The sequence below is a fragment of the Penicillium argentinense genome (genome assembly GCF_028826775.1).
Source record: "Penicillium argentinense strain IBT 30761 chromosome Unknown utg000004l_segment0_segment0, whole genome shotgun sequence".
NCBI classification, from domain to species: domain Eukaryota; kingdom Fungi; phylum Ascomycota; class Eurotiomycetes; order Eurotiales; family Aspergillaceae; genus Penicillium; species Penicillium argentinense.
Window position 1 is genome coordinate 3,055,615 of NW_026622663.1, and position 13,396 is coordinate 3,069,010.

The 13,396-nt window shown below is 51.2% G+C and overlaps 5 protein-coding genes across 5 annotated transcripts; 2 read left to right on the plus strand and 3 right to left on the minus strand.

Moving 5' to 3' along the window:
• Window positions 1-897: 897 nt before the first annotated feature.
• On the minus strand, window positions 898-2,157 carry N7532_004059 (amidohydrolase family protein; the record flags this gene model as incomplete). The annotated part of the gene is made up of 2 exons (XM_056616553.1): window positions 898-1,360; window positions 1,421-2,157. The coding sequence occupies 2 exons, from the start codon at window positions 2,155-2,157 to the stop codon at window positions 898-900; spliced, it is 1,200 nt and encodes a 399-aa protein (XP_056476910.1).
• A 445-nt stretch (window positions 2,158-2,602) lies between these two features.
• N7532_004060 (3-hydroxyanthranilate 3,4-dioxygenase) lies at window positions 2,603-3,347 on the plus strand (the record flags this gene model as incomplete). The annotated part of the gene is made up of 3 exons (XM_056616554.1): window positions 2,603-2,785; window positions 2,922-3,024; window positions 3,085-3,347. 3 exons carry the CDS (start codon window positions 2,603-2,605, stop codon window positions 3,345-3,347), a joined length of 549 nt encoding a protein of 182 aa, XP_056476911.1.
• Window positions 3,348-3,413: 66 nt separating this feature from the next.
• Window positions 3,414-5,713, minus strand: N7532_004061 (Zn(II)2Cys6 transcription factor; the record flags this gene model as incomplete). The annotated part of the gene is made up of 2 exons (XM_056616555.1): window positions 3,414-5,484; window positions 5,562-5,713. 2 exons carry the CDS (start codon window positions 5,711-5,713, stop codon window positions 3,414-3,416), a joined length of 2,223 nt encoding a protein of 740 aa, XP_056476912.1.
• Window positions 5,714-8,984: 3,271 nt separating this feature from the next.
• On the plus strand, window positions 8,985-10,439 carry N7532_004062 (protein kinase domain-containing protein; the record flags this gene model as incomplete). The annotated part of the gene is made up of 1 exon (XM_056616556.1): window positions 8,985-10,439. The coding sequence occupies one exon, from the start codon at window positions 8,985-8,987 to the stop codon at window positions 10,437-10,439; it is 1,455 nt and encodes a 484-aa protein (XP_056476913.1).
• Window positions 10,440-11,566: 1,127 nt separating this feature from the next.
• gel6 (putative 1,3-beta-glucanosyltransferase) lies at window positions 11,567-13,015 on the minus strand (the record flags this gene model as incomplete). The annotated part of the gene is made up of 3 exons (XM_056616557.1): window positions 11,567-12,562; window positions 12,617-12,828; window positions 12,880-13,015. The coding sequence occupies 3 exons, from the start codon at window positions 13,013-13,015 to the stop codon at window positions 11,567-11,569; spliced, it is 1,344 nt and encodes a 447-aa protein (XP_056476914.1).
• Window positions 13,016-13,396: the final 381 nt, after the last annotated feature.

Genomic DNA, 13,396 nt, shown 5'->3' on the forward strand with positions numbered 1-13,396 from the left:
AACATTTAGCCAGACTGCGCAATCGAATTTAAGATATGAAGCTGATATTTGGGTGAGCAAAATTGCCGATCGTTGATTGTCTTCCCCGGACCGCTATCCGATTCGGCCTGTCTGTACCCACCCTGTACACCTTGAAGTATGTAGCCATCATCTGTTTGGTGAGCGAATAACACCGACACCGAAGTACTATACAAACTGGAACCCACTGGTACCACGCTGGTCTCATACTATGACCCCCTCATTGATTCCAGAGTCTGCAGTTATGAAATCAGTGTGGTACTAGCGGCGTCCAGCTCGGATAGTACTCCGTATCGATGTTATCCGACCACCAAATGACGAAGCAAACTTTGAAATCGTAGGATGCCATTGTTTTAGAAGGATATGCAATAACGAAGTCTTTTATAGCTTTGAGTAGGAATTGTGTGGAGCGGCCAGATGTCGAACCTCTTGCGATGAGCAAATTTGAGGGCATAATTATGAACTGATGTGGGTTTAGCGGAGGTCTCAAGGATCACAAAGTTCCTTTCATGCAGGTCTTCCACCACATCCCGGTCATAATTCGGATTTATGGCATGCATAATACAGACTCACAACGATGATTTTGACGTTGTCTTGGACTAGAACCTGCTCAAACGCACTCTTACTAGCGCTGCTGCCATGCTATGTAGACTATATGCGTGTCGATCATTTTGCCGTCCGCGGCTGACCACGTCATGCGAAAAATGATGCATCTCATCTTCCCAACACAGGAGCAAACACCGTTCATGCGGGTTTCCCCACAGCAAAGCCTAGCCCCTAGCAGATCTGCAACCCAAGCTGAGCTGAGTTCCAAGTTGCGGCAGTTTGAGCGAAAATTCAAACCAGTTGAGATTTATGAAGGCATCAAATCCATATTTCCTAACTCTTCGAATTGAACATATTATGCAGCCCCAGAAACTCGATCGCATTCCCAGCCAACATCTGTGTTCGCGTCTCCTGCGAAAACATCTCACCAACAACCTTGTCATTTACCAACATGTTCCCAGGAACAGGCATCTCGCCAAGTGGAAAAGGGTAATCGCTACCCATGATGATCCGATCTGGTCCAATTTTATTGCAAATCAGCCGCAACAGCTCCGGATCATGCACCAGGCTATCGAGCCAGATATTGTGTTGGTGAGATTGTAGATATTCTTGAGGCGATATTCCTTCTGAGCTATGGGCAACTAGATCCGGTCGGCAGTCGTATCCGTGTTGGATTCGTCCTAGCAGTGGGACGTAGGCACCTCCTGCGTGTGCGAAACAGAGGCGGAGCTTGGGGTGGCGGACCAGGACGCCCGATGAGAGAATGGCGTGAATTGCGAGGGCGGTTTCGCTGGGCCTGGGGAATTGTCAGCGATATCATCAAATAAAGTGGAAGAGAGAGATTGGAGCAGCATACATTCCGATCAGCCACGCAGACCAATAACTTCCCCATCGACTCTTATTCTCCCTTTCCAACTCATACCCCAAGGGATGGATGAATATCGGCATATCCAGATCCTCACAAGCAGTCCAAAATGGTTCAAAACATGGGTCATCGAGGGACCGCCCGTTTATTTCCGTCCCAATTTCAATTCCCTTAAGTCGCAGTTCCATTTTCACACGCTTCAACTCTATCACGGACGCAGCGACATCCTGTAGCGGCACGGTTGCCAGTCCCACGAACCGATCGGGATATTCGCGACAGACCGATGCGATGTGGTCATTCAGATACCGTGCTAGCTGTATCGACGGCTCAATAGGCTTGTCATATGAGAATAAAATCGGCACAGTGCTGATCACTTGGATATTTACGCCGGTCGCGTCCATTTCCGCTATGCGTACAATTGGGTCAAAGCAATTCGGCTCAACTGTTCGGAAGAATTTGGTGCCCACAAACATATCAACCTTTTTGGTAGACGTGCCTTTTCTATCGTTGCTGTCGGAATTGGAAACATCGTGAGATTTGAGGTTCATCCATCCTTCAGTATCGTCGGCTGAAGTTCCGCAGGACTTTGAAAAATCGGGTAAGGATGGCGGCATGATATGGGTGTGCATGTCGATTCGGAAGGGGGCATCATGATTCTTTTCGCTATCATGCACATTCCATTTTGTCTTTCCAGCGGTGCAGGAGCAACAGCTTGATGTGATGGCCATATTGGATGCGAAGGGTATATCTATAGATGCTAGGTGTAGTCGGATGGCGGCACAGTCGGGTCGGCTCACTGTTGCGGTACGAATAATCTCGCCAACATCACGGGTGGAAAGCGTCCTTATGTTGTTTCTCGTAGCACTTCAACGTTCCTTTTTTTTCCTTGATCTCACATGCAAGTTCATTAAATGTGTACGCATTTTTCCCAGTCGGCAGACCACATGCTTGACGGTATACACGGATAGAACGGATAGATCCGAACGGCCAACCGGAAGGTAATGCGGACCGCCTCGATCCACCCGAGGTTGGACCAAGGTCATCGAGTATGAATCAGCACGATTGCTGGATACTGCGGGGAAGGACATGACCCGGGGGTGTCGTTTGTAAATAGTATCTGATTTCCATTGTCGCTGGTCCTGATCCAACCGCTCATTCAACCTCTCAGCCATCATGGACGATACTCAACCGTCTGTCCCAGGGCCAATTTTGCTGTCTTCATGGCTCGGCGCGAATTCGACTGATTTGAAACCTCCGATCAATAATAAGTGTTTATACTCGGGCAAAGACTTCATCTTGATGGCTGTCGGGGGACCGAATACAAGGAATGACTATCATAGTGAGTTTGCTCCCAAGGTCTTAGCAGACCGGACATGCCCAGAGCTGCAAGCTTGTGCTAATTATTTCCCCGAACAGTCAATGAAACAGAAGTACACTAAATAAAAACTACCCGTAACTATTTCATAAACCCGGGCTGATGTGATATCTTCAGGAGTGGTTCTATCAAATCAAGGGCAACGTGCTGCTGAAAATCATCGACAACGGGCAATTCCGAGACGTCATGATTCGCGAAGGGGAGACATTTTTGGTCCCTGGTACGAGATGAACAAGGACATTCTAATTAAACGGCGTGCTGACCTGTTCCTTCCTTTTAGGGTATACTCCCCACTCACCCCGGCGCTATAAAGATACAATTGGCCTGGTAATGGAACGAACACGCTCGCCGAAATGCATTGATCGCATCAGATGGTATTGTGAGAATAATGAGGCCCATGGGGGTCGCCCCACAGTGATACGGGAGGAGTCCTTTTACTGCGAGGATATCGAAACGCAGATCAAGGAAGTCGTGAGGGATTGGATGAACAATGAAGAAAGTCGGAAATGTGGGCTATGCGGGACGACTGCGCCAGCGCACTGAAGAAATTCATTATCTATTATCTTTACTGTGCTGTTCATGATAAGGCCTTTGTAATCACAAAGTCTCTCAGTCCTCGGACTGTGAGAATAAATTGTCAATCGAAGTCATCAGCATCGCGTCGCTAAAAAAATCTAATGAAGGGTCTCCGAGTGTAGAGGGTTGGGAGGTTAAGTCCCCAAGGAGGAAGTCATCGGTGTTCATTATCGGGTCGAGCACCGGGTATCCGTCTGTTTCCAAATCCATAGAAAGCAAATGCGATGTCCGATTCTCGGAGGCTTGGAGTGATAATGCAGATGGTGATGATAGCTTCCGTCGCTTTTGCTGCCGGTCGGAAACCTCGTTTTCTCGACGATCATCGTTCAACTCCTCATTCAGCAGCATTTCAACCAGGTTACAGCGAGAAAGATCATTATGTTCTTGCTGATGAACGCGGGTAACTTGACCGTATCCGTCAAAAGTTTTGTAGAACAATTCATATTTCCTGAGATCTCGCTGTGTGAGGTGCATGTCCTCTTCGGTGAGAGTCTGGTACTTTTTGATCTCAGGCCACTGAATCTTGATATCACACAGCATGTTCAAGCCAGACTCAACGTCGGACCAGGCTCTCTTGGTGAATGTCGGATTGCGCGCCAGCCGCATACAATGTAAAAGCACTTTAGCGCTTGCATATATGGCTCGACTCTGCTGGATGACAAAATGACTGGCAGGCACGGTGGCCATCACTTGTGGCGTGACCTTTATGCAATTTGATGCTGCCTCGGCACAGCGTAGAAATGCCTCTGGCTCGGCGATATTGAGTCGCTCTATGAAGGTCCGATATAGCAGGACAACACCGATGTAGTATGACGAGACAGCGATGGTCTGTAAGGCTAGTGGCTCTTGTCGGTCTGTCGCTTCGATTCTGGGTAATACTTGTTTGGTATAATAGTTCTCCAGCTCCGCGTCGTGTTTTTTGACGTATGATCTCAGCGTCTCCCTCAATTTGGCATTTTGAGAGGGCTGTGATTTGCGGATCCATCGAACCGATCTGTAGATGCGGCCCATAGTAATGTGAAAATCCGCGATGACGGAAAACCAAGGATCTGTCTTTGCCTCGGTGGTGGGTATATGATGCTCTTGCTCTCCGGTAGTCTCAATTTCACTTTCTGCATCATCGATTGCCAATGGCTTGAGGAGTGCTGTGGATAATGAGCGGTCAAGGATGTACAAGCACCACCAGATATTGCTGCACGTTGAGAACGAATCGGTTCTATGAGGCGCTTCATCGCCATCATCCTCGACATTCAGGCCTTGATATAGCCGAATCGCATGCCCAGCAATGACCCAAGCTTCGTTCACTCTGCCTCTTTCGGTCAAATACAAGCTCAGTAAGCCCTGCGCGGCAACTGTGTTGATGGCGGCCGTGGGGTTTCGTTGATAAGGTCGACCCGAGCTCAGAGATGTAGCGTGAGAGTAAATCAGATCGTCCAGGTTAACCAACTGATAGATCTGGCACCCGTCCTGCTCGAAAATGGCGTGGTCTTTCGGTATGAGTGACGCCGCGACGGAAAGTAAGGCGTATAAAAGGAATGAAAATTCATTGTCGTCATCATCTATTCGTTGGCCGGTATAGTTTTCCTGGTGATCACATAGCCAACGATCATATTGTGGCCGAAAGTTGCGAGCGTGGATGATTGGAAATATTGAGTATATTGATTGATAAAACAAGTCGACTAGCACTGTTATCAGCGCTGTGTTTAGTCGCGTCACATCCGTTGCGAAAGGTGCTGTATTTGATGCCGCGTCTTGTGTGTTTTCTTGTTGATTGCTGTGAATACGGATGTCACTTGTGCCGAGCTGGAACTGCCTATCTGTCTCTGGGTTGTGGGCTCGGAGTCCTAGTGGTGATGCTGGTGTCTGGACACCCGCATCAACCGAAACCGCCCGCGCGTAATTGGGCGGGTCGGATACGGCACCCTCGTCGGAAGCGAGATTCGGCTGTTGAACAGGCTCAGAGTCATGTTGCGAGCCCAGATCGCCATGATGATGTGAAGGAAATGCAGACTGAAGTGTTTCTCTTGTAGTTTCCGGATTTGAATGCTGGTCTTTCAGGTTCTTTTCCATCTGTGCGAGTCGTTTCTCGAGTTTCACCACATATCTGTCTCCGGGTCAGTGTCGGAAGCCTCGACGAACATGTTACTTGAATATTTGAACACGACAAGCTCGAACACTTACTGCGGATCCACTAGCCTCATGTTGCTGTACGGCTCGAACACACATTCCGCCTTGTTGCGCGTACAACTCTGACAGGGGTGCTCGCCGTCGCACTTGACCTTTTTGCGACGACATGCCTGGCAGGCACGCCAAACCCGTTGCCGCTCATACATAATGCATGTCAACCAGCGTCAGAGTGATTGAAAGAAGAGAGGTCGCAATCGAGTGAGAAGGTCGGAGGATAATCCACCCCGCTCGCGGAATTCACCTCAGCCGACGGCAAGCGGCGGACGATTTTGTGGGGTAAAGCGAATATCTCGACCCACATGCTGCATCGAAATGCCGCCGTTACGATTTGCCGGGGTCGGAAGAGGCGTAGTTTGAGAGCTGACGATAGTGCCAGCGGCTGATGGGTGATGTTGAATATTCCAAAACAACCTTCAGCCGTGACGATGGCAGAAAGATCTGACTCCGCCTGGTTCAACTTAATCTGACCAAGGTTGATCATACATGGCATCTTCTGGCCAGAAACTGCTCACATGCGAATCCACGTCAAACCAACCAAGATCACCATCTCAAAGCCCGCCAAAACCGCCCCGGTTACCACCCATGATCACGCGACAGCCAAAAGACGAAATCACCGAGATGGCAACAAAATTACTCGTTCAGCATCGAAAGGACCTCCCCTTCGCCCTCGCCGCAAAGCAAAAGAAGACTTGATACGCACAAAGAGTTTCTTCACTCTTCGAACTAGTCGACGCAATGTCGACCAGCAGACACCTGCCTCGCCATTTTATACGAAGCGCATCCTAACAGTCGCAATACCTACTCAACATGTTTTCTGCCGCGGCAAGACCTTTATTTCCAAGTCAATTCCCAGCAGACATGCTGTGCTATTCGAGCACAGGCTTTGGAAATGAGTTCAATTGAGATAAGAGACTAAGCTAGATTATGCTACTGTTTAATTGCTCGATGAAGTGACTTCGCTAGGAAAACAGGCCCACACGCTCACATCTCCATTCACCTCATTCCTACCTTACCTTCTCTTTCTTGCCTTCATCCCATCCTTCCCCCAACCCTCTGGGCTCTGTATCCTCGAAATTACAGAACTCAACCCAAGCCACAACGACAATGTCATCCATGCCATCACTCTTCCTCAATCAATACCTGCATATCACTGGGCTGGTATTGCGGGGCAATGAAGAACGCAATTTTTCGATCGAAAAAAGTACCAAACGGCCAAATGATCCTTCAAACCCCACGTTTGGTCCCGACTGACCAAGGAGACGAAGGGAAAGGAGCCAGAGAACCCAGATAAGCACACAAACGAAGATCTATCTTCCACCAGTGGCCCACAATCCATCAACACTGGCGTGAAACTAGCCTCGCATCTATCCTCCAGCTTGCCAGAACCCATAAACCTTGATCCCGACATTATTCAGTTGAGCAGGACATATACATAGACTGGGTAATAGATTCAGCCTTGGCATTGCCCACCATTGAACGCAAAAAGTGCTTTCCCGAGCCCTCAAAATTAAGGATGACATGGCAGCCCTCCTCCGGCTCACTCAGTCTCCGGAATTCCATAGCATCGTCCAGGCGGCATCAGATCTCCCGGTGACCGAGCAAGTGAAACTCAAGAGAAGACTGCGGCTGAAGCAGAGGCAGGAAACTAGGAAGAGAGCGAGGTTGAGCAAGCTGAATGCTCGGGGCGAAGAGGGTCCAGGAGTATGATAGCAAAAAAAAAGTCACAAGGAAAAGTAGTGGAAGGAAGCATCATGGACACGACCAGCTCATGACCAAAGTTTCTTGCTCCTTTTTTTTTCTCTTTTTTCTCTTTTTTTTTGGCTTTGGAATTGCTCTTCCACTGATACTACTTCAGCCCGAAATTGGTTTCTATCGGGGTATTTCTTCATTTTTCGGCTCTCTATTGCCTGAATAGCTGCCTTAGATTTTATTGATTAGCGTTTCGATACCGATGGTGGTAGTGGTTCGCAATCAAAATCTTGCACCCACTCTCGATAAACTCGAATCATCGCAGACCCTCAGAATTCTCATCATTCAGTCCCAAAAACAAGTCAACGTCGATCGCCAGCGCATACTCTAGTCGCCTCCTTCCTGATATCTATCATGGATGTCAGCGTGCATTAGCTGACAGTAGTAGCCCGAGCTAGTGCATTGTCGAGACCAATGACGACTGGCAGTGCCCTTAAGGGAGCCTTTGTACCTTAGGGTAGTTTAGAGCTCATACTTTATACCAGTACATCTGGGAGGTCAAGTGTCCTGGCAAGGCTGATGGTCTAGACTGGTACACCTAATCACATGCCGCCGAGAATGCGATCTCTGTTATCGCGCTTCTCCGCGTAAGCCGCAGGTTTCTTGACACCTGATCGATGTGAATGCAGGGAAGAAGCAAATCGCCAATATATCTGCCACTTGGTCGCAAATTTGACGTACCCCTTAATGTGTGGTGTAGGTGGCTGAATTGGTAACCTGAGGTCTGGCAGTGTCTAATCAACTTGGCTACTTCTGAGAAAAAGCAGTGTACACGCGAAATGAAGCCTAAAATGGTTACGCCAAAGCGAACCCGAATTGAATTCTGGTCCATATCTATCCGACGCCGTCCAAAGAAGCTGCTCTTGACGTCTATCCTGATAGTTCGCGACCGAACCATTACCCGCATTGCTCCGATATGCGTCCTATGTGTCCCACGCGGATCGCCCCCCTGCATGCATGAATGGTAGCTGGCAGATATCTCCGTGGAGCATCCTCTTCCAAAATGCTCCGTCTGGCGGGCGCTCAATATCTGTCCCTTGCTCACAGGCCTCTACTAGTAAAGTGTGCATTGTATAGTGCGGCGGCAGGATCTGAACCGTGCAGAGCTGTCACGGTGATCCTCCTTATCTCTGACAGGATTTCCCTTATAGTAAAGTCTCATTAAAAGTATTCAATATTGATCCTGAGCTGCCATTCCGCCCTAAACCTCATCCGGCGTCTCCTGATGGATCCCCTCACTGGCACTGATAAGCACGCGGGTTGAGATTGGCTGCGCAACAATACGATGGTCGGGCGATCCCCGTTCTTCGATCCATCACCTCTCGGCCCTTCTTACCCTCCTTACCATTTAACATACAATGTCCATTCTTCCGATGACGCTGCTGACAACAGACGCAATGGTCTGCGGCTCTGGACTATTGGCGGGTCTCCTTGCGGAGGTCGAGATAAGCATCTCCTCCACCAATCGGCGTTCCCCCAAGATCCAAGCCGTTGCGCCAGATAATCCACCTCTCCTTAAGGTACGGCCATACAAGTCAACGCTCGAACCGTCATGAGGCGCATGCCTCGCCTATATTACTGCGCCTCCACCACATTGTGAACCCGACAATTGATCTCCGGACAATACCAATTGTCTCGTAAGTGCTTGCCATGAGCCATGCACCCATCATGGCCGGCCACACCTCACTCTGGTGGCCCGAAGAGAGAATTAAAGCCGCGCTCGACACAAAGTTCATCATCAGCCGCCTGCGACCGGAGAATGTACCCCGGCTCTTCGACCTGCCGCGCTGGGGCGAGGGTCTCACCAGCGAGACCTACATGGAATGGATCCTGCTGAAAGCAGGACGTTTGTTCCTCATTCTCGACGACATCGGCATCCCCGATCGCATCTTTGCGCTCGTCGACGAGTCTCACGACGACGATGATCTCCCCATGGCCGAGCAAAATATCGATCTCCTCGTCCTCTCGCCGTATGGCAATGACCCGGCGCTCGATGCGAGCTTTTTCAATACACAGTGGCGCTTTCTGGTCAGGGGGATTGCTGAGGGCGAGCATGTTACCTACACGGAGAACGAAGGTGTCCCGGTGGAGGTGGCGAGGGCCACAACGAGCAGTGGTGTGCAGGGGAGAGACGAGACGGTCGATAAAGTCATTCTGGCCGGCACAGTCTGTCGAGTCTTCCTACGGACCCAAGTCCAAATCGGCGGCGCACCACACTTCTTCTCATCAGACGAAGTCCTCGCCGAGATCCGGGCACTGAGAAAACTCGCGCATCAACATCTCGTCTCCATCTACGCTTCGTACTTTGTGGACGACACAGTCTGCGTCTTGTTCACTGGCGCCGAAACGGATAGAACCCTGCACAGCTTCTTGACCGACGAGCCGCCGTCTTTTAAGCGGTTATCAAAAGAGCAACGTCGACACACCCTCATCACCTGGCCTCACTGCTTAGCCTCTGCATTGTCCTGGCTACACGCCCGCGGCCATGCGCATACCGCCATCCGACCCTCAAACATCCTAGTCGACCCCAACTACAATATATTACTCGGCCAATTCCAAGCCCTCGACTCACTCCTCGCACCACCACGAGTCAACGACCTCGAATCATACCAATACTCCGCCGCAGAACGCTGGGTCCACAAAGCAGCAACGCCAGTCTATCCACCACCCCAACCTCCGGCACAAAGCCAAATCATCCTCCCCTCCGGCGGCCGCACCGGACGGAGGAAGAAACCCTCAAAACTAGCTCTCGCCCCTCTGAATGAAAGCCCACCTTCCTCACCAAACGACCCACGCCCCGACTCCGCCGCCTCCAAAGGAACAGTCATCCGAATCGGCCTCCCCGGCTCACCATCCCGCTTCTCCTTCGCCCTCTCATCATCCTCTTCCTCCTCCTCAACCTCAACCTCCTCCTTCAGACACCGCAATCTCCACTGGGTCAAGAAATCACTAAACCTCATCCCTACACCCTCAACTACATCCAACATCTCTTCCTCCTCATCTTCGTCCGCCTCAACAACCTCCCTCATCTCCCCACCCCCTCAACCCCCCACACAACCCACCAATGGCAAAACTCCCAAGCAACCCAATTCCCCTCAGACATCTTCTCCCTTGCCGCAATAATCCTCGACATCCTAACACACCTCTGCAAACGAAGCCTAACCTCTTTCACATCGCACCGCAGCGCACGGAACCGCTCCGCCGGCCGCGGCGGCGGAATGGCCGACGCCTCATTCCACCTTCCCCGTAACGCGGTGCAGGTTCAATCGTGGATTGCGCTGCTAGAAGGCGATGCATTGAAACGTTGCCGTCGTGATCGGGGGAGTGATCGGTTTTTCTACGCTGTGCCGCAGATGCTGATTATCCTTCGTGCGATGCTGGCCGCTGAGCCGGAGAAGAGGCCTGTTGCGAGGACAGTGCGGAAGTGTTTCACTGCGGCGATTCGGGAGATTCCTTCGTCCCGCGGTCCGGGGGTGGAGGTTCACTGTTTTTCAGGTTCTGGGAAGGGGGAAAAAAGCCAAGAGACAAGGATATTCAGCCAGAAAGGAGGGAGGTAAGGAGACAAGCTTCTGCGCCAGTCTTGAAAAAGGAGGAACCTATCCTTGACTCCTCATCTGTTTCGGAATTTGATTTTGGGTTCTCCGAGGCGGCGAGTGATAGCGAGACGAATCCGGAGGAGCATGAGGATGTGGACGAGGTTGATCCGTCGATTTTGGATGATTTCGAGTCGGAGATTCATGTTGATCGAGTTTCACCTCAGCTGTCGTTGCCGGATCTGGATGCGAATATTACGGGGTTGGAGGGGTTGACTTTTCATAAATAGTTCATTTCAATTTTTGGGTGGGTTGGTACTTGTGCTTGTACGATATGGCGGGCTGTTTGATTTATTCATAGTGTTGGGATGTTTGATGACCCGATGATAGATACTTCTATTTTAGTATACTAATAATCATTTCGTTTGTGTGGAACGCCAATTTCTACGTAGGGAGCTGCTGGAAAAGATTTAGCTTCTGCCACTGGTGATTTAGCCAACAACTGACGGAAGTTTGGGATAATCATGATTCTATAAGAGTTAATAGTCATCGCTCGCGTGTAACAAAGCAGACAGACGTTACAAAACGACAGATCGCTGCCTGCTCGATGTCAAGTAGCTCGTTCACTCGTTTCTATTCCTTATGACCAAGAATGCATATTGATACAAACCACTGGCACAACTGCTCTTAAAGCACACATAATGGCCAGTCACACTCCTACAGCAAAAAGGCAAGGGCTCCCATGCCCGCGGACAGGAAGAGGGAAGCCATGAGAAGGCGCTCAGTGGCCAGACCCGTCACAGTCACCGCACCGGCTGCGTTGTCCTTGCCAGAGGAGGTGGCAGAGGCGTTGGAGCCCGAGGAGGTACCTTGGCCAGTTGATCCAGCAGTAGCAGTGGCCTGCGAGGTGGCCTTGTAGGTTTGTCCCAGGGTGGGCAGGGGCGAGCTGGGGTCGACCGCCCAGCCACCCTTGGTTGAAGCCGGGCATTCAATGGAGGAGATGCTCGACACGGACTTCTTGTAGTCGGAGAGGTGGACACCAGTCGGGTGCAGGGTCGCCCACTGCTTCTTGAGGTTGGTAAAGTCAGGCGACACCGGGGTCGGGGTGCCCTTGCGGGTATAGCCATCCTCGACAAGGGTATTGGTGGCGGCCTTGGCTGAGGGACCGTAGCTGATCAGACCGTAGTCGTTGGTCTCTTCGATCCACTCGTAGATGATGGCGCCGGACCAAGTGCCGGACATGTCTTTGCCGAAGATGGCAGCCTGGTCGTCAAACATACGGGGAGCCGGGGTGTTGCAGCCGGTTTCAGAGAAGAAGATGGGAATCGGGTAGTCCGTCGCATTCTTCTGCAGCATGTTGTACCCAGAGACAGTGTAGCTGGAGTCACCGCACCACTCATAGGCATTCAGGGAATAAAAGTCCAGGCGATCCGAAGAATTGGTCTGGCAGGCGAGGTAGTTCTGCAGCATGGGGCGCAGGTCCGCAATGTCGGCGGCGGAGTAGCCCACGGGGATCTCTCGGTACCCTTTCTGGTCACGATACGCCTTAATATCGCGTGCAGCGGCCAACACATAGGGAGCCGCGTGCGAGCCATCGGCGGTGGTGAGGACTTCATTGCCGACAAAGACGCCGGCGGTGTTGTCGAACTGCTGGAACTCGTCCAGCACTTCCTTGAAGTGGTCAAACTGAGTTTGATTCCAGTGGGGGTTCGTCTGGGCAGTGTCAGTCTTTCGTGTTCTGTGTCATGCGGGATACATTGTATATACCTGCTCGATCTGGGTGCTAAAGGTGTCGAGATCGACGAAGAGATAGATCCCGGCGTCCGCAAAAGCGGTCATACAGGCCTTGTGGTCGGCCGTGGGATCGACGTGGTACACACGAATGGCGTTGGTGCCCAGTTCGGACATGCGGGCTATGTCGCGCTTGCATTGGGCGCCGTCGGTGAGCGGATCGTTGGGGGTGAGTTGATAAGCGATGCCTGGTACGGTTAATCCCGGCAACCAATGCCATCAGCACAGAATGGGCGCACCTTTCAGGTAGTACTGGGTGCCATTTTCGTAGAAGAACTTGGAGCCCACGGCCGAGATGGTCGGGATTGCGCTCACGGTGGCGGCCTGCAAGCCCGCCAGGAGCAGCGGCGCGGCCAGAGCGAGGGACGAGAGCATGGCGAATAAGAAGAGATCGTCGATAAGTCAATACGAGTCTAACCGTTGCTGAGAACAGAAAACGACAAAACTGACAGATGTGGAGGGAGGCAAAAGGCGAACGACCACAGAGAGATCAATTGCACGATTGTTGGTCTCAACGAGGGAGTCGCGGTCGCGAGGCAGGCGGCCGATAGGGAAGGGGCGACGACCGGTCTATGCAACAAAATCGAACGGCGTACAGTCTACGAGGCAAAAATGGAAAGAGACGACGCGGATGAACCGGTTTTGCTAGATTGCAGTGGCAGCTTTTGCCTTAGCGCGGGCTGCTTCATTCCGCCGCGACATGCCAGGGGCAGCAATGAACACGCAGCAATAAACACGCAGCAATGGGATACGTTG